We start from the raw sequence: 25202 nt of genomic DNA, 5'->3' as shown, positions 1-25202 counted from the left end.
GTGTCGATAAGAACCTTTTGCACCCTAAAGATTCCTATCCTTGCAGTAATGACAACAACGTCATTGTGAGGGTAATAAACCCCCTTTTCGTCGTTCTCAGTGAACTTCAACTCATGCCCTTCATAGGTCTCAGTATTGATACCTTGGTCAAAATTGAAATTGTTGACCTGGTAATGATCTTGTATATGACGAAGTTTCAAGCGTGTTTCTATCTTTCACTGACGGCGGGAGATGCTATCGACATGTGCGTGGCATACATCGATAACGTTGTGTTCAACCAAGTTGATATGGGTTGACCGAGCTTTGTTTTGAACAAACTCAGTAAGCTGTCCATCGTCAACGAGTCATTGAACTCCTTTCGTTAAAGCTTTGCAGTGATCTGTTTCATGCCCAATATCATTGTGATATCTGCATTTTCGATTTTTATCCCGCCTACTTGTAGGATCTTCTAGTAGCGGCCGAGCTGGCAGTAACATTTTCTTAGTTCTGATTTTTTTTTTTACAAGTCTGCAAGGCCAAGAGTCAAAGGAGTGAATACCTTTTCATCTAGATTTGGGGCCTTTGTATTATTCTGAGTACTCCTTATTTGTTAAGTCTAGCAAGTCAGGCTTGGTTGTTGTTCTTATTTATGTTGATGACATTGTTATCACAGGTAATGACCATGTCGAAATCTCTGAGCTCAAGGATCTACTGCACAATAAATTTTTCATCAAGGATCTGGGTATTATGAAGTACTTTCTTGGGATTGAAATTGCTTATTCAAAAAGAGGATATTTCTTAATCAAAGAAAGTATGTGTTGGATCTTTTGAGTGAATCAGAAAAGTTGGGGGGTAAAACCAACTGATTCTCCAACTGACAGTGGAGCCAAGTTAGATCACACCGGAGATCTTCTTACTGACTTTGGTCAGGATCAGCGATTAGTTGGTAAACTAATATATTTAACTATTACCCGACAAGATATTTCTTATGTAGTGAGCTTGGTTAGTCACTTTATGCATGCCTCAAGGACTCCACATATGAATGCAATTTCTAGAATACTGCAGTATCTGAAAGGGTCGCCAAGCAGAGGTATTTGGATGCGGAAAAATGGGCATACATCTATTACTGCTTATACAGATGCTGATTGGGCAGGATGTCTACTTCCGGTTATTGTACCTTTGTGGGAGGGAATTTGGTCACTTGGAAGAGCAAGAAACAGAATGTAGTGGCTCGTTCTAGTGCTGAAGCTGAGTATAGGGCTATGGCTTCCACCACCAGTGAAATCATATGGCTTTGCGCTCTTCTGAAGGATTTGTGTTTTGGGTTGCATCTTCCAACTACACTTTATTGTGATAATCAAGCTGCTATGCATATCGCTACAAATCCAGTGTTTCATGAGAGAACTAAGCATATTGAAGTTTACTATCATTTTGTGCATGAAAAAGTACAGTCTAACATTGTCACTACCTCCTTTGTTCGAAGTGACCAACAACTTGCAGACATTTTTACCAAGGGACTTCCAGCCTCCAAGTTCCATGATATTCTCTCCAAGTTGGGTTCGCTGGATATCTTCGCACCAACTTGAGGGGGAGTGTGGGAGAAGAAAGACAAGAGTGCGGGTCGCGCCCTTGGACATGCAAAGTCGAGGGCAGGGCGCGCTCAATCGCCTGGAGGTTCGTCAAGGCAAGAGCGCGGGTCGCACCTCGAGCAAGACTAATGTGAGCGCTGGTCACGCCCTAGTCGGTTTTGACAGAAGTTTGACATATTCGTGTGTTTTCTATAGAGGAAAGTCTCCAATCCTTTTAGAAACAATAGACACGAATATGCACTCATGTTGTGCTATATAAACACCTTTGTAATACAAAACCAATATCAATCAAGCAATATAAAACCTTTCTTCTCCCGTGGACATAGGTTGCCGCATTGACACCGAACCACTATAAATCATTGTGTTTTGTTTCTTTAATTAGGTGTTAAATTCTACATAAAGGAATATAAGAAAACTACTGTTCTATTTTAGTTTACTATAAAATGAAGGAAATATGACGTTGATCTTCACCTTTTGTAATTATATGCAGCAGGAAGAAACATTGGGGTTGAATTGTCTTTAGCAGAAGGTAGATCTCTTTTTGACTAACGAGATGCCAGATGCTTCATGTTCGAAGAATTGGCTTTAGCTACAAAGAACTTTAGTGAAATTAATCTGATTGGTGAAGGAAAGTTTGGGGAAGTTTACAAGGGTCTGCTTCACAATGGATTGTTTGTAGCCATTAAAAAGCGGGCTGGTGCACCAAGCTAGGATTTTATCATAGAGGTAAGTAGTGCATGTTATTTTCTGGGTACAATTAGTTATAATTAACTTGGAATCTGTGAAGAAATATGTTTAAAATTTCCTACAGTTTTTGAAAATTTGTTGGGGGTTTAGAAAACTGTTAAGAAAACCGTAAATATTTCCACTATGAGTTAGGGTTTAGAAAAACATATACTTCACAATTAGTCAGAAACAATATGCATAATTTTAACGGTTTAAAATGGCATTTCCTGGTTTGGGAGCGCAACTCTCCTTGCGCTACATATGTTTTTCTTATTATTTGATTTCTTAAAGTATATGCTTCCTATACATCTTCCAAACTGCGTGCAATTTTCCAGCTTGCCCAGTTTGTCTTGGAAAGACTAGATTCCTTTGAGCTTTCCAAAGTGTCCAGTGTGAACTCAAGTTTCTTTTTAATACGTCTGAGGTTTTGAAGTTTGATACATTTCTTATGTTTCTCTTATTTTCTTTTCCTTTCCTAAGAGTATGTTCAGATTTCACGTGACCATCAAATAACAAACTGTATCAATATAAGGTTGTATTCTTCCTAGAAATTTTAAAAATCAAATCAAATCAACGTAATATAATGACAATGAATTGTTTGTTTGAGGGAGTCGACAAAAGTTATAAATGATTGACAAGTAATATGTATTATATATTAATGTAGTAACATCAATTACGTCACTTTTTTTCCTCTATCTTTTTACGCTTGAAAAATTGAAATGATTGAAACTTGATTTCCTATAAGGTATGCTATCTCTCATCTATTCGGCATCGGAATCTTGTGAATCATGTGAATCTTTTGGGTTATTGCCAGAAAAAATGGTCAACAAATGCTTATCTATGAGTATATATACCTAATGGAAGTATTTCCAGTCACTTATATGGTAACTGTCCAGCCATTTATGTGTTACTATAGCTTGTAAATTGGTTATATATCCTGGTTTCTTATATTAAGAATTTGATCTAATCATTCCACGAATTTTGTGCTTCATTTGGTATATTTATGTGGATACTTAATTGTTTCTAATCATCACAAACTTCAAAAGTTTATCGCATCCAAATGTTGTTCTTACGAAATATAGTATATATGCAAATTCTCCTAGAATTTTAAATTAAAGTCGATCCACTTAAGTTTCTTAGTTCTCTTTTGCAGGCGCAGGTCAGGTTTCTAATGAAAAACTACAGTTCAAGAATAGACTTTCAATAGCTCTTGGTGCAGCTAAAGGTGATCCTATGCAAAACAAAGCGCATTAACTGCTTCTCTGGTAATAGTTTTCACTTTTCATAGTCTTAGTAAGCTAAGATATCTAAAGGTCTTTAGTGGATCTCACCAAATTTTTAGTATGCTTCCTGCAAGACGTATAATATATTCCTTGAAGTCCTCTTTAAGACTTGAAAGGTCTTAAACCGCTGTTACCTGAATGATGCTACCCTGTTTTATTTCCCTGCAGGATTGGCTCATCTTCATGCCATAACTCCTATTTTGGTGCATAAGAATTTTAAGACGACCAATGTCCTTGTTGATGAAAACTTCATTGCTAAGGTTCAGATGCAGGGCTTCGCAATGTACTTGGTTGAGTTAACGTTGCGGGTCCATCTCATCGAACAATGGATGAAGACGTGTTCTTTGCTCCCGAGTAATGTTCTTTTCTACAAAATTCTCCATGCATTAGATCATATTTGCGTGCTTAATATTTCAGTATTTGCAACATTCTTTGCATGCACCCATAATGCAGTTTAATCCCCATTCCTTCCAGCGACTTTTTTCCGGATAAATTGTATCAATTGATATAATTTGGAAATTACATCAAGAAGATTATATACGGGTGATCGACAAGTAGCTAATTTGCCACGCACCCGATCTTTCAAGTACCAGTACACCCAAGCTTCTGCCATGTATCTTGTAGTCTGAAAGGCCATTGCCTATTTGCCTCTACTATATCATTTGTATCTTCAAATAATAAAAACATTGTGTGTTGTTTAAATTAAGTTAACTGTACCTTGGGCTTGGATAAATGCTCCCGGTGAGTATGCGCTTGCCTTGAGACATTTCATTCTTAGTTGGGCGTTGTGAGTACAATACATTAGGCATTAAAGTTTAAACCAATACTCATTTCAACTCCCTGAAGTTGGTTTCCGAGTATTGCAACATCATTACGGTCTTATGTTTTTACTATAAGTGAATAAGTGATCACGTACCAAAATCATTTTTTCTTTATAGCTTCTGTTTATCTATCTCCTTTTACTGATTATAGGGTGAAAGAATTTGGGAGATTTTCAGATAGAAGTGATGTATACATCTTTGGAGTATTCCTACTAGAGTTAGTAAGTGGGAGAGAAGCTTTGCAATCTAAGTCTTCAGAATCTGATAGAAGCTTGGTTGAATGGGTAATTAAGCTCTTAATACAATGCTCTTATATGTTCTTAAAAGAGTGATCTTAAGTGGATTAGACAAATCCTTCTCTGATCAGATAATACAGTGCTTTAAAATGAATATTTAGAGCTTTTCGTGTTCTCATTTTTTTTATAGAGTATTATGTAAGTGTATTCAACTTTGGAACATCTAGCTCAATATCAATTGGCAATGAGTGGAGCCGACCCAAGAACACATATGCTATTATGCAAGATGTTAAAGTTTATACTTCTGATGTGGGACAATGTCTCGTGGGACATGACTAGAGCCTAAGTACTGCCCAACACATAGACTTTGATTTAGCGGGTAAGATGAAAGACGTGGTTGCTTCCATGGACTGGCCAGAGATACCCAAAAACAAAAGCCTCTCGGCGCAACACCATCGCTAACGATTGATCCAAGAACTTTACTCATTGGTTGAAGTTGGGAACCAAGCAATTTAAATGGCTGCCAGTGTGTCTGCTTAAGTATAATGTCAATTGTAAGTGTGCTCACCTAAATTATATATGTTTATATTCTTATGTAAGTTTTGTTTGATATCGCGTGCATAGCACGTGCGTCTTGGTAGTTATACTATAATCATAGTGTGGTTCAGTGAAAATAAAAATAAAAATAGATGTACCGTGTGACCATATTTGAGTGGGACAACGTTTATATTGTGACGTACGATCTCCAAATACATCAAGATGTTGTTTTGTACATCACGAAGCAACACTAGTGATAAGATGAAGGCTTTCATCATCTTTTGATAAACCACAGTATATGTTAGAGAAACGAAGCCTATAAAAAGCCCACTCACATTCCCACTTTCTTCTTCGCGCAAAAAAAAAAAAAAAAATTACGACGATGATGATGTGAAACAAAATGACGTCACTTCTTTAGGTAATCATTTTTTCGTGAATCTTGATTACCATTTCTTGAATTGGTTTGATATTAGTAGAACTCCTAGGCCACTTATTATAGTGCAACGTACGCAATAATAATGTATCTTTGGTAAACAGATACTATTGATACTGTGAAGATTGTGAAGTGACTGTTGAGTTGCAGGATTTTCAGCCTTTCAGGTCAAACTAATAAGATCACTTTGTTTTGATGACTTGTTTATTGATTTGTTGTTGAAGTAATTGCTATATTACCACATTATTAAGTTATTATGTTGCCAGGTGCATTTACGCGTTTTCATATGTAAGTAATTCTAGGTAGTCTGGTGAAAGCCTACACTTACAGAGGTGAATAACAGAAAAGCATATGAAACTAAGAAAGCTTATAAAACACAGAGAATGATCGTCTATGGTCCTTATCGTGGGGTCTATGTATCTTTTTCCTTCTGCCGAGTTATTGTCCAAACATAGTCATTATGGACTTTTCTAAGCCATTCTTTTTTACCCTTTTCTTGTTGATCTATATGTTTTGGTAGTGGAATGTTTCGACTGAACTACTCTTTCCATTATGATCTTGTAGTTCAGTTTGATGGTCTTTATTCTATATTTTCTTTATTAGTTGCTTCCAGTGTAGATTGTAGGCACAAACGTGGCACAACCTTTGTACTCTTATATCTCTTCATCATGATTAATTTTTTCCATCGCTTGAGAAAGACGAGTGCATTCCTTTGTTGTCTCTGCTTCCGGAATATCTAAATCGAGCATATGCTCATGATTTGCAGGATGGGCGCATGAAGTTCATCAACAAGCATTAAGAGGGATGTCAACTGCTTCATTGCCTGTTTTGGATACAGAAGGTATATAGGTGCTGCTCCGATCCGTTTCTCTGAAATATTCAGTGTTCGTGAACCCGTAAAGAAAGTGCAGAAGAGAAACCATACATCCTATTCCTAAAGGTTTGTTAGGAATACTTATTTTTGTCCTGAGTATATATATTTTCAGTTTTCTTTTTGGTTGGGATGATGAAAGTTTGATTGTACTAAAAAATCGAGAGTACTATATGAGATATCCCACAATACAGACGAATGAAAGCGAACTATATCCATGGGGTTGGTGCTATAAGGGATTCTTTGCAAAACATGGGCATGCTGGAAGAGTCTTGGTTGGACAAAATTATTTGGGACACAAGTGAAGCTGTTTCGAAACCCAAAATGATACTCAATCTTCAAGATGAACAGATGATTTTTGAAATTTCAGAATCCAAGGATGTCAACCATATACTTTCTCATGCTACCTCTATGATAATTACAAGCTCTGTGAACCCAAGCGGCGAGGACTTTTCTGGTCTGGTTGGCCAAGTGGGAACTTCTGTCGGTCACTTCGATATATCCAATGACAAGTATTATTCTAACCGGGAAAGCTCTCGGGAGTTGAACTCACATTTGAGAAAATGTGCACCCCGTGTCAAAGTTCTACATCTAATATCTGCCCCGAAGTTACAGCTCATGACAAGTCTTTCGACTGCTGAAGAAAATGAAATTGATTGTTCCTCTGAAGGGAATAGAGATCTGGAGTCTTTTGTCGAGGACCTTGAAAAGTTACTTGATTCAGAAGACTATGGGGAGATGAGGATGATAACTGTAAATCTAAACATAACAAAGAAGATTATTCCTGGCGGCTCATTTATTATGAAAGAGCACATTACTAGTCGCCCTGAAAAGGTATAGTTAATCTCTTCGTTCCTGTCTATACATAATATATGGCTTCTATTGTTTTTGTTTTTTGGTATGTGCAAACCTGTTTCTATGTGTTTATTTTGTTTACTTTTTTTTATTCAATATGAGTCTATGAGATGTGTATTTATTTAGTTGGAAGAAGCCTTGGGCAACTAAAATCACAGGAGAAACTTTATATTTTGATACTTACAGGTCGAAACTATTCTTGGTAAGAAAGTGAAGTCGAAGAAGGGCAACAAGAAGAAAGATGTTGTAACAATAATGAAGCCCCCAACTAAGAAAAGTAAAGTAATTGATGATGGGCTTAAGGTAATTAATGAGGTGTTTTATGTTATTAGATATACCTATAATTTAGTTATTATGAAATAAGAACCTATTTGTTAGAATGTTAGTATTTATGTATTTGAATCAGTACATACTAAAAATGCCTAGGTTGGTCTAGAGTAAATCTTACTAGGATGGACTATAATAGCAATTACTATATCGCAAAGTGGTTTTGAATTTTGATGCTGCATAATAAGTGCACACAAGTATATCACCAAACAGAAGCCTTCAAAGAAACCAAAAATGCATCCTGTGTGGAACAAAGGCGTCTCGATTAAAAAGAGGCCTAATTTTGAAGTTTCTGTAAAAGGACAAAGGACCTAAAGTCAAGTGCACATCGACATTATTTTTTATGTGGATCAGATTTATTAATGAGATTTCAGGATTCATATTACATATGTCATTCTGAATAGGAGTGTCTTTGCTGATTACTCATTTGTCTTTATGAATTAAAGTCTAGTTTTGTACCTTGAAATAGCATTTAGGTTGCATAAGCTGGATACGAGGTGTTTTTGATATTTTGATTTGATGCAGCTAATTTGACTTCCCATACTCGTACGGAGTTGTTTATGCACTGTTATTCTGGACCTTGTTTGATTTACAATCGTATTGGCATTATGTACGGTTGAAGCCTCTCTCTCTCTCTCTCTCTCTCTGTATAGTGTATTACCATTAGTCTAAAAATAGATGACTCTTGTCTATTGTTAAAATTATCATTTAAGCTCATTCCTCGAACTGGCATTTGTTCAGCTTGTTTATTTTTTAAGATTTGTTTTTATAGTGTTGGTTAATTCTTTCCTTTGTAAACAGGTTATTGAAGAGAAGAAACCGAGGGACAAACCTTTGAGAGGAGGTGTTTCCTGTAGAGCATGTGGTCAGGTCAGTGAAAATAGCACTATTTGTTATTACCATTGTAAATTAGTCATAAAAATGTCATAACAACTTGCTCCTGGTTATGCTCAGATGGGACACATACGGACTAACAAGAAATGCCCCAAGTATGAACATTTGGACATACAGGTCAAGTAAACCCTGGGAAATCTAACGTTCTTGATCCTTCTTCTCATTTCCATCACAAAACATTGATGGAGAAGTCAACATCTGAAGGTGCGACAGAAATACCTGTGGTGGAAACATCAGAAAATTCCCGAATAGCAGTGTCAGAAACCAAGGTTCCTCACTTGAGGTTCAAATGGGGACCTGCGGAAAAGATTCCTGAGGAAATATCACCTGAAGAAAATATGCAAGCAGAGCAGGAAAGATTAGCTGAAATCAGATGGCGTGAGGACATGCGAGAAGAGGAGCAAGAGAGACATAATGCCAAGAAGATGAATAAGAGGAAAAGACTTGAGTTGTTGGATGAGTATATGGATGCACCGAGCTCCAGCAGAAACGACTGTAGGTTGCTAGTAAAGCTTCGTGCTTCTAAGAGGCGGTCTGTGGTTCAGTATGCACAGTAACGATTTTTAGTATGCAAACCAAATGTTAGTTAAATTACGTGGTAAGAACTATTGCACAAATTAATTTGCATTGTAAGGATTTTTGAAATGTATACTTCGATTACACGGGATCTCCATCTATACTATTACTTGCATGTATTAGTTTTTGAGTAAATTTTGATGCTTTGTTAAGCACTTAAACCGTACGAAGGCTGAAAGATTAGAAAGCATTTGAAGCGTATACGAGGTTCTCTAACCTTGAAGATTAAGTCAGATATATGGCATGTGTTGTAGTGTGAGAGATTTGGTACCATTTTAATTTAGTTTCTGAATCAGTATTCAGTAGAAGAAAAGAAACCAAAGCTTCTGGGTAGTGGGCCTTGATTCTTGAAGTACCACTTGTTGAACAAACTCATCAAATGATTGAACTGCAGTAAGTGGATCATCTCATGCTAAGAAATGTGAACTTAAAAATTTCATTAACTAGCTCAAAATTGAACAGGTTATTCTTACTGTTAACTAGCTCAGGAGTCAGGACTACCAACAAGTAAGCGGGGATAGCTCAGTTGGGAGAGCGTCAGACTGAAGATCTGAAGGTCGCGTGTTCGATCCACGCTCACCGCATTTCGTCTTATTTTTTTATTTTTTATTTTTTTTCATATGTATTTTTGCTCTACAGCCTGGTTTCTTAGTAGGGCTTGTTATTAAAACTTTAAAATATGAAAGTTATCAAAGGCTGTAATCTGGTTTTTGTACTCGTTCAGATTCACACTGAGGATTAACAAATCTTACATTTAGGTTTTTCAATGTGTGCATTCAATCATTCCTCTGTTAGACACTGACGACAAGAGAAAAATGTAAGGCCCAATGCCGTAGTGGTTTATAGTAATAGTTTTGAACTTCTGACGCAAGGCCATGAAGGATTGAATGCGAGCTATTTTTAAGTTGATTATATTGATTGGCGTAGTTTCCATTGCATGACAATCACAGCTTTAACAGACGCACAAGAACTTCAATCCAAAACTGAGCATTCTGATCCTCCTTATATTTGGCATACCAAAGAACGAGTACACTGTACACCACAGGTCTTAGCCAATTACAAATTCAAACCAAGCCCACCAACTATACAAAAAAAACTGACAAAATTCCGACCAAACATCACAACGGCAAAATGGAGGGGGTCATCAAAACAAGCAGCCTCAAAATGTGTTCACATAGAGATCACTGTTTTTTAATTAGGTTCGGCAGATTGTTAAAAGCAAACCATAGTGATCACTAGGATAAACAGGGAGCATTAACTTCTTTAACTCATTTTTTACTTTCTTCTCTTTGCAATACGAAAGTCCAGGTATGGCTTCTGTGCCAATCATATCAATTCCACTTATTTTGTAGTCTCGGAAGCTGCACAAGAAACGGTCTAATCGCTTCTGCAATTTCCGATTAGCAGATAACATCTGATTAGACTTAGTATCATACGTAAATCCATCCTCTCTTGGCCTCAGCTTAGCCCAAGCATCAACCCACCCATCAGGGAAAGGAACGTTGCCGTCCAACTTGTCATCCCAGTTCATATCACCACAAAACACTACGTTTGTTGAATTATTAAGAAATGTAAAAGCTTCCTTTGCCTGATCTACACGCTCTTTGCTGAACATCTGATCCCATGTGGGAGGGCCTGGGCAAGGGCTCTCGAGATGGCTAGTGGCAACAACCAAAGGTTTTCCTGCTTTGACTTCAATCTCAGCCACACAAAGTTCTCTTTCCATTATGGAACTCCTGAAAGGTTTACTGCTGAAGGATTTAACTGGTTCTTTACTTAACTGCAAGAGGATTTCCAACACATGAGATGTTGCACTCTTAACAAAACAAAAATCATATTAGAAAGCAAGCAGATGGAAGGAGTACAACATCTTTAGGATGTTCAGTACTCAAAAATTTAAAAGATGGTAGCATATATAAATGGAAGAGAAGTAAACAGCCTATTTGACCATATTTCATAAAAAAACAAAATATATGCAGCTTCATATCTATCCCAATATAAAACAATTAATCCTATGTGATTCGACATCGTTAAGTTTCTATGCATCCAGTTTGTAGATATGTACCACAGAAGTGGTTCTTTTCAGTGGTATCTGAAAACAAATAGCAAAAGAAAGAAAAAAACAATATGAACAAGAAGTACAAGTATGATCTCACCTGCATGCAGAAATATGATCTATCTTTCAACATATCAGTTGAAACTGAACAATGATAGGCTTCCCACCAACTGAATTGCTGAAAAGTCTCATAGATATTAGGTGTCACCTCCTGCATTTTGTCAAAATCATTAGCTACAAGTACTAACAGTAGACCGCGCATGAAGAAATGAACCAACCAAACCTGGAAGCATATGACATCTGGAGAATGCTGTTGAATTAAGCTACTCAATGATTTCATCCTGTTATACATTTCTAGGTCCTCTCGGAACCAAACATTATAACTCATGATCTTCAGTGTACTAGGACCAGCAGTTGGAGTAACATCATCTGCAACAATACTTTCAACTATATCAGATTAACACGATAGATTCCTTAATGTCATCAAGCAGAAGAAATTTTTACAATATCAATCTGCCGACTTTTCACTCTTGTGGATGCTCATCAGTGTGTAGCATATTCACCTAATAAACTCAGAGATCCAAGAAACTATTACAAGTCAAAAACAAAGTTTTCCATTTTACTTAAGACAACTGACTGAAGACTATGTGGCAAACAAGGCAGACTTTTCACTTAATCCAATTATCCAGTCAATTTTATTTTTCTTTATCAGCAATTTTCAATTCATTCCACTAATAAAATATGATTACAAGAACTACAAATAATGCACCCGAGTAGCAAGATGCTGCAAAATCATCAACAATGATGCCTCATCTTACAGTTGTCCAATGATCCTCTCAATTGAAAACCAAACTTGCGAGCATAGGGACATAGAAAAGAGTCAATAATACATTTGTTGCAAATCATTCATATTCATCACAATAATTCTCTTTCTAGCATTCAAGTATTTGAACTCGCCTTCTCAAATTTTCAACAGTTTTACCATATTCCTAACTGAGCTGAGCAGCACTTAATCTGCCCAAAAGACTCTATGTCCTAGATTTGGATCTTAAACCCCTTTCCATCGTTTCTTCTTCTCTTTACATATCACACACCTATGGAGTCAAACAGAACCACAGCTAACCTAGTTGCAGTTTGGATTGCACTATAGTCAATATATTTACAAAAGAAGTTGAATCCCGTAATCAGATACATTTATCTACAAACGATGTGAGACTTGCCCCGAGAGGAAACAAAAAACATCGCCGTACATCTGTCTTCTTTTAACCACTCCCTCTCCCTCTCACAAACCAAACACACCTTCCATCTTAGCTCTTCCATAGCTGCCAAAGCCATCAACTTGTCGGTTGTTCTTGCAACTCCAACCAGGCAATCTATATCATCTCTTCTTCAGTTTCCTTCCTTTTTACTACACTTCTGTCCCATCTACTCTTTGTTGTCAATCACATATGTTTCATGAATGTTATACCTGATCTCTCTGCTTTGATATTTAAAAACATATATTGAATATGTGCTTGCAGACTTGTTTGATTGTCAAGATGTGCATTGGAATATTTTTGCAGGTTCAACTTCGTTCCTCAACACCCTTTTGCGTTACTCTAGTACTATCCAAAGTGTAGATCATACAAACTTGAACCCAAACAAGAAACAAAAGACTATACATTGCAAACACACCCAAACACAACACAATGACCTCAGGTCACAATGGGCAACCTTACAATTGCACCAAGGCACACTCTCATATAGTATGGAGGCATTTGGTTAGAACGAAGTTATCCACATTACACACACATACACATAAACACAAATGATAGAACCAATGCAAATTATGAATAGAAATAGCCCAATTCAAGAAACACATCAAGATAACAAGTAAGTCAAGATATAACAAGAATATTCAAAACACTAACTAAAATTCCAACAAAGGGGTTCAAATAAAACTCAATAACTAAAACTTACCCAAAAAAGATTCCTCCTTTTCCATTATTTTCGCCATTTTCGCAGAACGAAATTTGCCCAATTCGCCAGAACCATCAGAAGACACACTAGTACTAGTACTACTACTAACACTTGAAACTAGACTCTTCCTTTTATTACTACAACGTTGTAAAGGATAAAAAACATTCCCAATAGAAGAATCCAACTCCTCATTATTACAAATAGAATCCAACTCTTCAAAATCAGATATCAATGAAGCTGATGATCTTGTACCACAAACTTCACAGTTTGAAGTGCCCACTGTGTTCATGAATGTGCAAGCTTTACAAGACCACTTTGGTTTTGAGGATGGTGATGGTGATGATGAGGAGAAAAGAGGTTGTGGAGATGGTGTTAGTGAAGGGGATAAGCAAATTTGGCATGATTTTTGTAATGGAGGGTTGAGATTTGTGCATTTTGTACAGGACCATGACATTATTTTGCGTACGGGTGTATGGAGTTTTGTGTGGTTTTTGAGGAGTGAAGAAGAGAGGAGAGTGAGTGATTTGAGGACCCAACTCATTGTTTTTTAAAACGTTTGCCGCCGCTTTTGGTTTCCAAGAAACCGTGGAACAAAATTCCACGGCATTTCGTGGGTTTTGTGAAATGGGATATTGGGATTAGATTCGAAGAATGCGCATTGAAATATTTGTGATCGAATTTTGATGGCATCTGATTTTCGGTTTGGAAAATACTAGTGGGGGCGTTGAGCGGAGAGGGAGAGGGAGAGAGAAATTGAGATGGTCTGGAGAGGGAGAGGGACGAAGAGGAGATGAGAAATGAGAATAGACAGAAACCAACCAAATGACTTTTTTGTCCGAATAGCCTTCTTCGGTCCAGAATGTTCGCTCCGCTCACTTGATCAATGTCGGTACAGTACACCCTTGTCTCGTATGACCTGCTTGGTGTGTGCTTGTAGTTTCATGTAGCCGTGGTTGAATCTTGACTACCTGACTCAAGTGATTGTCCTTGTTTGGTTAGCCGTTAGCGCGTGGTCTCTCTACCGTCTACGGGTTTGCCATGGGGGTCCGGTCTAAGGGGGTGAAGAGTTGGATTAAAGACTTGAATGTTTTTGCCTACTCAACTATTCTAAATTTGTTCAAATGATTAGTTAATTAGCTCTTTCCACCTAATTTGATTAACTGATAAAGAAAATTAGATCTACTTTAGTTCCAAACTTCAAAACCAGTCTGGACTTCAGTGAGATGAGGAGGTACGTTGTTGGTATAATAACATGACATTCTGACCACTAAATGTCGACTTTTATGCATCAAGCATTAGTCCAAGTTCAACACACCAAAATACACCGTCTCTAGCTATGGTTAGGTCCAAGCTCCCGTTACACTTCACCTAGTTTAATCATATCCAAGTTTCCTTAGTTCCAACCATCTGGACTTCAGTGAAATGAGAAGGTTACATCTCGTTGAGTATCTGGTTACCAATTCTCTTTGGATTATTTTGGACATTTGCATGAAACACTGGACCAGTAGACGTAGTCACCAATTCCAATCTAGTATAGTAAGGACTCAGGATGAGTAGTCTATTTTGACATTTACACATGCATTATGCATAAACTTTTTAACTAAACAAAGTTCAGGTTGTCATTTTTAAATTTTAAGAACAGAGCTAGTTGGCTTAATTTTGGATTTATATACAATTATTGGACTTTTGCCCAAGATCCAACACATAACACTCCCTAATCCCTGGTCCCATTCCCAACTCCCAATCCACTGTTGCTCATTCTCTGGTCTAGTCTCTTCAGTACATCTTCTGTCGGACAGTTACTCATTTCTGCAAAACAGTTTACACCACCAATTTTTCCATACTCCAGTAATGATGCCAGATAGATTCTTAGCATATCATAGCATAGCATCATAGAGTGTTAACTTTTTACTTCTGTTCCTGACTTCCTTCTCCATTATTTTCCCACACAACCACAAAAACACAACAAGAAGATTCAACAAGACAACAACACAAACCAAATAGCAAATCCAGCAAGCAAAGAGTGTAACTTTTTATATACATTTCAACTTCCAATTCCAAAGATCATGCTAACAAGTTCTTCAACTCAACTAAAAGAAGCAGAACAGCTTCATTTCCATGTTCATGGCAAATTCTAACTCATTAAAACCACAAATGCTTCTCTTCCTCCTTCTTTTCTTCATTACAGGTTAATTTAACAATCCCCCCAGTGGAAAAAACTATACTTTATTCTCATTTATTCTTATTCCCAGTTTCTTTTTGTATTTTCAGGCCTTTTAACAGAAGCAGTTGAACTGAAGACGCAACAAGAAGACAACCAACCCTTTGTTGGAATTAACATTGGTACTGAAGTTTCAAACTTGTTATCACCAAAAGAACTTGTTTCATTTCTTCAGTTACAAAAAATCACTCACATTCGTATTTATGATGCTAACCCAGACATTCTTAGAGCATTAGCGCATACAAAGATTCGTGTCATTATTAGTGTACCTAATAATCAACTTCTTGCTATTGGATCTTCAAATTCAACTGCAGCTACTTGGGTAGAGCGTAATGTAGTTGGTTTTTATCCTGAAACGCTTATTTCAGGTGTATCTGTTGGTGATGAAGTGTTAAGTAGTATACCTTCTTTAGGTCCTATACTTTTACCAGCTATTGAATCACTTTACAATGCTTTAGTAGCTTCAAATCTTCATACCCAAGTTAAAATTTCAACCCCCCATGCCGCGTCGATAATTCTAGACCCTTTTCCGCCTTCTCAAGCGTTTTTCAATGAGACCCTAGTTGAGATTATTCTTCCTTTGGTTCAGTTTTTGTCAAGGACTAGTTCTCCTTTGATGTTGAATGTTTATCCTTATTATGTGTTTATGCAAAATAAAGGGGTTGTTCCTTTGGAGAATTCTTTGTTTAAACCATTAACTCCATCGAAAGAAATGGTTGATCCTAATACATTGCTTCATTATACAAATGTGCTTGATGCATTGATTGATGCTGCTTATTTCTCTATGAAGAATTTGAATATCACTGATGTGGTTGTTCTTGTTACTGAGTCTGGGTGGCCTTCTCGTGGTGATTCGAAAGAACCATTTGCTACTATTGACAATGCTGATACTTATAATTCGAATCTTATTAAGCATGTTTTCGATCGAAGTGGTACACCATTACATCCGGAAATTACTTCAAGTGTTTATTTGTATGAACTGTTTAACGAAGACTTGATTACATCCCCATTATCCGAGGCGAATTGGGGGTTGTTTTATGGGAATGTGACACCAGTGTACTTGCTACATGTTTCTGGAAGTGGGTCTTTCTTGGCAAAAGACACTACGAATCAGACGTATTGTGTGGCAATGGATGGAGTTGATTCGAAGTCATTGCAGGCAGCACTTGATTGGGCTTGTGGTCCAGGGAGGTCGAATTGCTCAGAAATTCAACCAGGGGAGGACTGTTATCAGCCTAACAATGTCAAGAATCATGCTTCTTATGCATTTGATAGCTATTATCAGAAAGATGGGAGGTCAGCCAGTTCTTGTGATTTTAAGGGTGTTGCCATGATTACTACTACAGACCCAAGTAAGTTTTTTTAAACACAATGCTTTCAATAATTTTGCTCTGGTGTTATATGTGTAATATATGCATATAGGCAGAAGTACTTACCGGAGTAACTAATTAAGCTTCAATGAAGAACATTTAGCACTGGTGGTTCTTGTGTTATTAAGTATAGTGGTTGCATACTTGCATGTTCTGTCTTTCTAGTGCTATATGGTGATAGACTAATAGCCACTTAAAAGCTTCAAGTAGAGAAAGGAGAGCTCACTACTATGAAACTTCAACTTCCCCAATTAAGGTGCAAGTAAAAGCTATTAATTAACTAATGAAAGACATATCTTCCCAATTAAGCTTGAACTGAAAGGAAAATGAAGTATTCATTATTGGTAAAGTTTCACCTTCATTGTAGAATATTCACTGGTCAATTTCCACCCACCAAACTTTCAACTTCTTTCCTAACAGTGGCGCAATTGGATTAGAAAATGGTATGAAGTAGATGTAGTTAAAGTACTAAAAAAATATTAGGAAGCAAAAGCAAGATTTTCCAGCAGCTGCATTGCCAACTAAAAATGTATCTTAAAAGGCCTTTTAATATTTTATTTCACTTTATTTTATTTTAATTTGTGGTAGTACTTGCTAACACAATATTCACTACCTGCCATTCTTGCTACTATGTCCCGCACTACTACACAATCCAGAAAATGTTTATTTTATTTTACTGTCTTCAATTTTTTTGTAGAAATGATGGTACATTATTATTCCTATTATCTCTTTTTAGTGTCATGAGTTTGTTTTATTATGGTGGTAGACAAAAAATTAAGTTGTTTCATTGGAATTTTTGCAGGTCACGGGAACTGCATTTTTCCTGGCAGGTAAGAAAGACATTGTCTGTTGGTTGCTTGCCTTGTTTACCTGCTATATCTCTGACTCTGTCAAATGGAATTTTCTTCTCTATAATTAAAATAAATAGAAAGAGCTCTGGAAACTTTACTCTAGTGGTAACTGAGTATCACACCACGTGTACACAATTTGTCAACTTGGGAACAAATAGGAGTACTCAACAAAGTGTTATAATCAATTCCCATTCTCAGACAAGCCTCGCATGCGACTGTAGTACCTGAATTGTACCCTGATGTTATTTATTTTCAAGGTTCCCCATGTTATATTGAACAGAAGACATTAGACGATCCCATTCAAAACTTAGATATTCTTGTTCGAAACACAACACACATCAGCTAAAAAGTTGACATGCTCCTTCATGCCAGCAATATAGTTAATGTGGTGTGTATATGGAAGCATCATCAAAGATTTTGATTGACAGGGATTTAATGATCTGTATTCTATTACAAAAGGTTGCTAGAGTTAAATTTTCATTGCATGCATGAATAGTACATTGAAGTGATGACATCAAAACTTGGCCTGTTATTATTCAAGGCTGCAAATTATTTGAAGCTTCCTTCTTTGTGCTATGATTTAGTGTGGCTTTCTGTTGAGACACAACGAAAACTCATTATCCAAAGGTTAAATCAAATTTTTCTCTGGAACTTTTGAATTATACAGGCAGGGCATAGAACACATTTTATACTTCATTTAACAGGCCTTCTTGGTAAACCTGCAAATTTAGTGAGAGTTTACTGGTTAAAAATGATGTGAAGCCAAGGCAATTCTAGGGCTTTGGTTGTCTTGCTAGGTGATGCCACCTGCCGCCCTTCTTCATATTAGTTGCAAGTACCTCCAGATTTATACAGTTTGATGCTGTTCAGCTGTTGCAAGCATTTGGTTGTATTTGCATCTTTTGTGGCAGAATTTTCAATGGGAGACCACCTACCAAGACAACCAAAGCCCTCGAATAATTGTAGTTTTAGCTCCATGCCTAACAAGCAAACTTATGTATGGAATACCAAGAACAGCCATAGTGTAATGCAGGCCGGGTCAAACATGACATTATTCGAATAGGAGATTTCAATTGTATGCCACACACCGGAAGTGTTGTGAAGGGGATGTGGATTTTCAGTAAACTGTCTTTGTAAAGAAATACATTCTTTCTAGTTGTGTTTTTTCCTTATATACAAATACGATTTAACTGAATATAAAGTTGCCTTCATATCACCATGACCCCTGCTCTCCACCAATAACGTTTCAAGACACCTGGTGGGTGAACACGGTATGGGCTAGCAGCTTGCGGTGGAGTTAGTGCAAAATATCATACTGTTGCTAATTAGTATCATGAATAACAATTGAATGATAAATATTTTCATAATTAAATATTGTTGCTAAAGCGAGGACATTTTCTTAATTATTTGTATGGATACTGAGTTTTTTAAGATCTAGCTTGAATTCATGGCCATTTTAATTGATTTCTATTATCTTGCAGTAAGAAGCAAATCAACAAGACAAAGATTGGGAGCCCATCAACCAACTCTACAAGTAATGCACAATCCGGATTAAGTGGTAGGACTCAAGGTTTCAAAGCTTTTATAATTTTGTTAATGACACTTATTACATCTAATCACTTCTCCTGATATTGGGATTCAAAGTGTACTTATGAAATTGAGAATATTTTGTATTATTCCATTGATTGATTAGATGTTTGGGGGGGGGGGGGGATACATACACTTTTTGTAAATACTACTCAGTAAACATGACGCCTTCATTCCAGCACCACATGTTTTCTGCAAAGTTACCTGGAAAGATGGTACAAGAGAGAAGTTTGTATTATTCTTTGGAATTATTGTAGATGGAAGAGAGAATCCTGAATTAAAGAGAATCCTAAAGGAGATTTATCTTTTGGAACTTTCTTTTTATGTTTGGGAGACAAAAGTAGTGGGGTTCAGTTCAAATTATTTGTTCCACTTGACAAAGTTCCCACGAGTATTTTAATGGTGCGAGTAGGAGCAAGATTGATCCCTCAGTGTGCAAGTATTATAAGGTAGAAGCAATTGACATCATGGAGCTCCTTTGATCTGTGAGTTGTAACTTGTACTACAGAGGGGCATAACAGATTGTCTTAAAGCTTATATACTTTAGACGTTCAGGACATTGAAGTTGCAAAACGAAGCTTCGACTCCAAAGACAATACTATAACTTTCGTAAAAAAGATGGATGCATTTGCATAGGAAAGACACATGATCAACTATTTATGTAGACCTCAAAGCAGCACAAATGCCGGCTGGTGGCATAGAGCAAGATTACTACATGTTTACCAAAATAGTTGTAGCCCTTGCCATATGTTTTTATGGTGGTTATATGTAATTCTTAGTTCTGCCAAAAATGAAGGTTACAAAAGACGAATAACTTGTGCCAAGTTGAGGGGTCAAATCGATCTGCCATTTTTCCTGTCAAATTTATAACAAAGACGAAGAAAAGCATAAGTGAGTTGGTGGTAGTCAAACAAGAGGCCCATGACATTTTCATCCCTCGAAGTGTATGGCAGAATACTGTTGACTTAGCAATCACTACATGGTCAAAATAGCAAAATCTAATCCTATGACATTTTCAACGTCTGAATATTGTTCACTACACCTCTTCACCGTCCTATAAGTAGAACACCATGCACGTTACGTACACAAATCACACCATCCTTCTCCCAATTTTGTATCTTCTACATATACATAATCACGTTCATTGATCAACATATAACCATGACACGTACATTCAACATATTATCGTCTCTTTTGCTTCTTGTTTTCTTGTCCATCATTAGCGTATAGTTTCTGAAGATATTCTCTTTAGTGGTGACATATTGAACTCTAATGGATTCATTGAGAATGGTCCTTATAGATTCATAATGCAATAAGATTGTAGCCTTGTCTTGTACGTGAACCGAAACAGGGCGCTCTGGAATTTGGCGACTAATGGAAGGGCCGCGGGGCACATCATGGGGGCAAAATTTCTGAAAAGTTCTCATGCTTTTTGGCGGGCCACCCTACCCTCATTTTGACACCGGCTTTCTGCATACCTTAATTTGGGCTTACATTTAAATAAATGTTATCAAATTTATTTAGAAACATTAGTTAAAAATGATAAAATCGAATGACTTCACAATTAAACCTTCAAAATACTAAAAAAATTACACAACAACGGCAACCTTGTGATCTTATCTGGAACTGATGTGTGGAGTAGTCAGAGTGCACGCGGTCCCAACCACTTTCGCTTGATTATTCAAGGTGATGGGAATGTTGTGATCTATCGTGCATCTTTTTGGGCTACAAACACTGTTCAGAGTAGGAGAAGATTACTTGCTGTATAGAGCATGCAAGCCTAAACCCGTGTTCGATATATGTGGCTTTGTATAATATGTACTGTTGTTTTTACGTTACTTCAGTTTTTGTTCTTCATTTTTTTTGCATTCCATCAATAAAAGCATGCTAAATTTATTCGTTTCGTTTCCAATAACAACATGCCAAAGTTCTATTTTAAACTTTGGTTGGCACTTGGCACTTCTCAGTTCTCACTGAATGAGACTAAAACCGAGGGATCTGGTGACAGCGATGCACATAAGGCACATCAGTAACTTTACTTCACCTTGATGGCTTTTCCTAATATCACCCACACCTAGAGCCTTCAGCTGAAGAATGACATTAGAGAGGTTGCACCGCTTGATCTCCAGCACAGTGGACTCGACAAGTTTAGCGTATTCACTCTCAGGGTATAACCGGAAGCATTTCCCACGCCCTTCACGACCACTGCATTAAGGACGCGTCAGTTTTGTTTCTGGTTTAGTATATGTCTAAGGAAGACGTTCTTGCAACCAAACACTCCAACAGTAACATGGCATAATTAAGTATAAAATGTACGCCTATTCTATTCAGCGTGGTAATAGAGTTGAATGTACATATACATGCAATGATGTTCATCTTCTTTCCTTTCACATGATACACTCATACACGTCAGTTTCACATGATACACTCATACACTCATGCCGCTACTGTCAGTTTCACATGATACACTCATGCACGTCAGTTTCCATTGACTTCGAAAGAACAGAGCACTTAGGGATATAATGAAATATGCTCGGATATGTATGATGCAGTTGTAAGGAGAGTGTAACCATATAGGGAGGAGAAAAAAGGATTTCCAGTTACAATTGTGTAATACCAATGTCATTGACTTATTTTGCTCTGGTGTTAGGTCGCATTATTTTAATCGAATCATACTGAGATATGCTATATAGTATTCCATAATCTTATATATACAGTTCTAGTTTAAGGACAAGTAAAATGTAAGTACCCGTGCTATCATTAAAACAAACTTTCAAAGGATTTTCAGGGGAGACCTATAAATTCCATGGTATGGCGTTTTGATTGAATAAATCAGATGGTATAAACAGCTATAACAAGTACTCTTGAACAGCAAACAACCAGAGCCATAAATCACTAAGCTAAAGACTTCTTAAAATGGAGAAGTGAAAACAATGACCATATGAGCAGTGCCCTAGAAATCTACTTATGGTAAATGGGCCTATATAAGGAGTGAGAAGTTAGTAAGAATGCATGACAGGATGACGTTCTAAATAAGACTTGATGGAGAAGAAACGCCTCAAAACGACCACCACTTGATGAAGAAGAATAGCCTCAAAGTAAGCCTTGATGTTCAAATAAGACTTGATTGAACAAAACAGGCGTTGTAGAATTCAATAATTGAAATGAGAATATACTTCATGAACATCACCAACCAATACCGTGCAATTAAATTGAGGATGACTCATAGGACGCAAGAAATCCACCTATACTCATGGAGAAACTGGATAACATGTTCATCAGAAAACACTAAAAATATAATTTAGAAACCATTGCATTTGATATACTGTATCAAGTATTTACAATAGGTTTTAAGATTATAGGAAAGCTGATCATACTGCCCAAAAGTATGCAGCATGCATAGATTAGATATGCAACTTAGCTGCAAAATTAGTCTTATAGCTTCATATATAAAAAGTTCAGATGCTACCTCCTCTGAACAGCTTGTGCTTTTGATGTTGGAACAATTTCTAATTAATGATTCCATCCCTGTGCTTGGATTATAACGGCGTGCTTTCACCAGCCCGGGATCTATAACATACTTAATCCCAGGAATAGTTATTGAAGCCTCAGCAACATTCGTTGTCAGTATGACCTACATGTAGCATAAAGTATATTCAACAACAACAGTGTAGCTCACGCATTAAGTGTCTTTACTCCTTTACAAAAATAATAAAATTAAGACAACATATCAATGGAAGGGAAACAATTAAGAGAGGAAGGGTAAAGCCCCAAATCTCAAACAATTATATACCTACGATACGTGACTTTTCTGGAAAATTTCGTAGAGTCTCTTTTATATTTTCAACATTTCATAAATATAAAAACCTGTCGTAACCTAAAAATTACAATAATATATTTCACATTGGTTAACCCAACTACTTAACCGTCTCGACCAATGCCAGAGCAGTTAAGTAACCGGCTTATAAAAATGAGATAACTTCAACATTGGGACTTAGTACGCCAAAGTACTTGAATGTCTCGACTAATGCCAGATCATCCAAGCACCTCATGCAAAGTCATTATCGAAAGCACAAGTTAAATATATACATCCAAGTCCCATAACTATCAAAAGGTTTACGCCCTTAACAATAATTTACTTACTATAAAACTTTCTAAAAGAGATATAAAAGAGAAAGATACTAAAGCGTCTTGACAAGTGCCAGATCACCTGAGTACTAAACTAATATTGACTAAACAAATAAAAATATCTCTAATATAACAAACGGGTGGACACAAACACAACTAGAATTAATGAAACTCTTAGCGATAAATATTTAAGTTATAGTAAAACTTACTCTCAGTGCCATTCCTGCACCTGTCTATTTATAACTAAATGACAGACGTAAAACATTAAACCTGAATCACTTAATATCAGTTCTTCCAAGCAAAAAATACATGAGGACCCAATATAAAATAGATCACACTAAGCACGCTCTAACATACATAGTTATGAAATAAAACAACGATCAAATATCATAAACGAAGAACTCTACGGGGTGAGTATCTACCTACGGAAGCGGATGTGCCGGATGGCTGCCTACTTGTGTTGCATGGGTACGCCAATAATTCCTCTGTGTCTTGTGTCGTGTCGTGTTGTGTCGACATCGACACCGACACAATACAGATTCGTGATCTGAGTAGAAGAAAAAAAAAAACTTTTTCAGAGAGGTAGAGTGGAGATATAGAGATAAGAGGTAGAAATATTGATTGGAGAGTCTCCCTTGCCCAAAGTTATTCTCTTGCTTTGGTCTTCATTCTTCTCTCTCTACCTTGTTTTTTCATGGCGGCTAGATCTAGAGTTATGCAAGACAAAAGGAAGAAGATGTAGTTAAGTTGTTGATGTAAGTAACTTAAATTGGGTGGAAATGGGCGGGCCAGTCTTGAAACAAATAATATGGACTAGGCTTTTTTAGAATGGGTGTTCAAACTTCAAACTAGTAATTAATAATTGGTTCAAACTTTCAGTGCCCAATGGGCCTTGTCCTGTGGATACAACCAAATTTGTGACCACAATTTCAAACATTATAATTTATAATCCAAAATCCAAATGCCTTAAGCCTTGTGTTTTTCAAGATTCAATGTTTTAGAATTAAAATAATTTCTTTATTAAACAAAATAAAATAAATAAATTATACTATTAGCCGTGTCCCCGTGTCTTGATTTTCGACCTCCTCGGTGGTCCAGATCGCCGCATTGCCGTGTCAAAACCCGACACTTGTATCCGTACCCATGCAACATAGCTGCCTACGTACCCTTTCAGGGATCAAGCCATACGTAGTTCTTCCAAAATATAGCACATCGACGTTATAACTCAACAAACCCATATAACAATTCAACAGTTCGGTATTATATCTCGACAGTTCGATATAATAACTCGACAATTCAATATTAGAACTCAACAGTTCAACATCTATCAAACAAATGTTACGACAAACAATATATTGCATAGTCGGACTGTAGCGTTCATTTACAGATAAATAATTCAAATAATATCAGAACAATGTGAGGTCAGAACCATAAAATCAACAACCAATACCAATTCAACTAAGCAAACTTTCAAACCTAACATAACTGTTCAAGTAGACAATAACATGAATAAACACATCTTCAATAATGCACCAATTTACTTAATAAAGAGAATATAACACACATAGATTTCTACTCGAATCAATAGCCAATCTTAATTAGAACTGAGAAAGAGAGGAGATTCACTTATCTTTAAATTGGAAAGAAACTCCCCCAAGTCAACTAGCTTCCAAACTAACATCATCCTCTAAGCAAAATTCCAGTCTTATGGTTCCATAGAGATTCACATGTTCCATTTTAGCAAAACCCCCAATTTTCCCATCCAAATCAAAGTCACTGTCCTTGAATCATTTTCCCCGAAATATTGTTTGCCCAAAACCCTTACTCTATCTCATCCCCACAACAACCCTAATCTATCTCTTCTCCCCCCACAACAAACCCTAATCCATCTCTTGTGAAGACA

At 36.8% G+C, this 25202-nt stretch overlaps 3 protein-coding genes, 1 long non-coding RNA gene, 1 other non-coding gene and 1 pseudogene across 11 annotated transcripts; 4 read left to right on the top strand and 2 right to left on the bottom strand.

Annotated features, from left to right (window-relative positions):
• The first annotated feature begins 1133 nt into the window (after positions 1-1133).
• LOC147478020 (putative serine/threonine-protein kinase PBL22) lies at positions 1134-5286 on the top strand (annotated as a pseudogene). Its single transcript, XR_015209849.1, has 6 exons — positions 1134-1536; positions 2122-2294; positions 3040-3178; positions 3448-3519; positions 3746-3931; positions 4550-5286. The product of XR_015209849.1 is annotated as a putative serine/threonine-protein kinase PBL22 (transcript).
• A 172-nt stretch (positions 5287-5458) lies between these two features.
• On the top strand, positions 5459-9262 carry LOC147478019 (uncharacterized). Of its 6 annotated transcripts, XR_015208159.1 has the most exons (7): positions 5492-5589; positions 5709-5771; positions 6371-7309; positions 7517-7633; positions 8183-8267; positions 8459-8527; positions 8612-9262. XR_015208159.1 is itself a non-coding variant. In XM_086583235.1 (6 exons), the coding sequence occupies exons 3-6, from the start codon at positions 6674-6676 to the stop codon at positions 8675-8677; spliced, it is 888 nt and encodes a 295-aa protein (XP_086439361.1). In that variant the 5' UTR covers positions 5492-5589; positions 5709-5771; positions 6371-6673; the 3' UTR covers positions 8678-9262. The 6 variants fall into 6 exon arrangements, 4 of the variants coding, with proteins under 4 accessions (XP_086439362.1, XP_086439364.1, XP_086439361.1 ...); XR_015208160.1 differs by lacking the exon at positions 5709-5771 and having other exon boundaries at positions 5459-5589; XM_086583235.1 differs by lacking the exon at positions 8183-8267.
• Positions 9263-9638: 376 nt separating this feature from the next.
• TRNAF-GAA (transfer RNA phenylalanine (anticodon GAA)) lies at positions 9639-9711 on the top strand. Its single transcript has one exon. It is a non-coding gene; the product is annotated as a tRNA-Phe (tRNA).
• Positions 9712-10098: 387 nt separating this feature from the next.
• Positions 10099-14057, bottom strand: LOC147478017 (uncharacterized). Its single transcript, XM_086583234.1, has 4 exons — positions 13143-14057; positions 11467-11612; positions 11284-11394; positions 10099-10907 (listed from the first exon to the last, which is right to left on the bottom strand). Exons 1-4 carry the CDS (start codon positions 13681-13683, stop codon positions 10323-10325), a joined length of 1383 nt encoding a protein of 460 aa, XP_086439360.1. The 5' UTR covers positions 13684-14057; the 3' UTR covers positions 10099-10322.
• Positions 14058-14858: 801 nt separating this feature from the next.
• On the top strand, positions 14859-19484 carry LOC147478016 (O-Glycosyl hydrolases family 17 protein). Its single transcript, XM_086581667.1, has 4 exons — positions 14859-15330; positions 15414-16715; positions 17536-17563; positions 19066-19484. The coding sequence occupies exons 1-4, from the start codon at positions 15261-15263 to the stop codon at positions 19211-19213; spliced, it is 1548 nt and encodes a 515-aa protein (XP_086437793.1). The 5' UTR covers positions 14859-15260; the 3' UTR covers positions 19214-19484.
• A 1531-nt stretch (positions 19485-21015) lies between these two features.
• LOC147478015 (uncharacterized) lies at positions 21016-25202 on the bottom strand. The gene is made up of 3 exons (XR_015207192.1): positions 23722-25202; positions 22641-22805; positions 21016-21376 (listed from the first exon to the last, which is right to left on the bottom strand). It is a non-coding gene; the product is annotated as an uncharacterized LOC147478015 (long non-coding RNA).

This window comes from Coptis chinensis, chromosome 9 (genome assembly GCF_015680905.1).
Source record: "Coptis chinensis isolate HL-2020 chromosome 9, ASM1568090v1, whole genome shotgun sequence".
Lineage (NCBI taxonomy): Eukaryota > Viridiplantae > Streptophyta > Magnoliopsida > Ranunculales > Ranunculaceae > Coptis > Coptis chinensis.
This window is presented reverse-complemented; position numbering and strand designations above follow the sequence as displayed.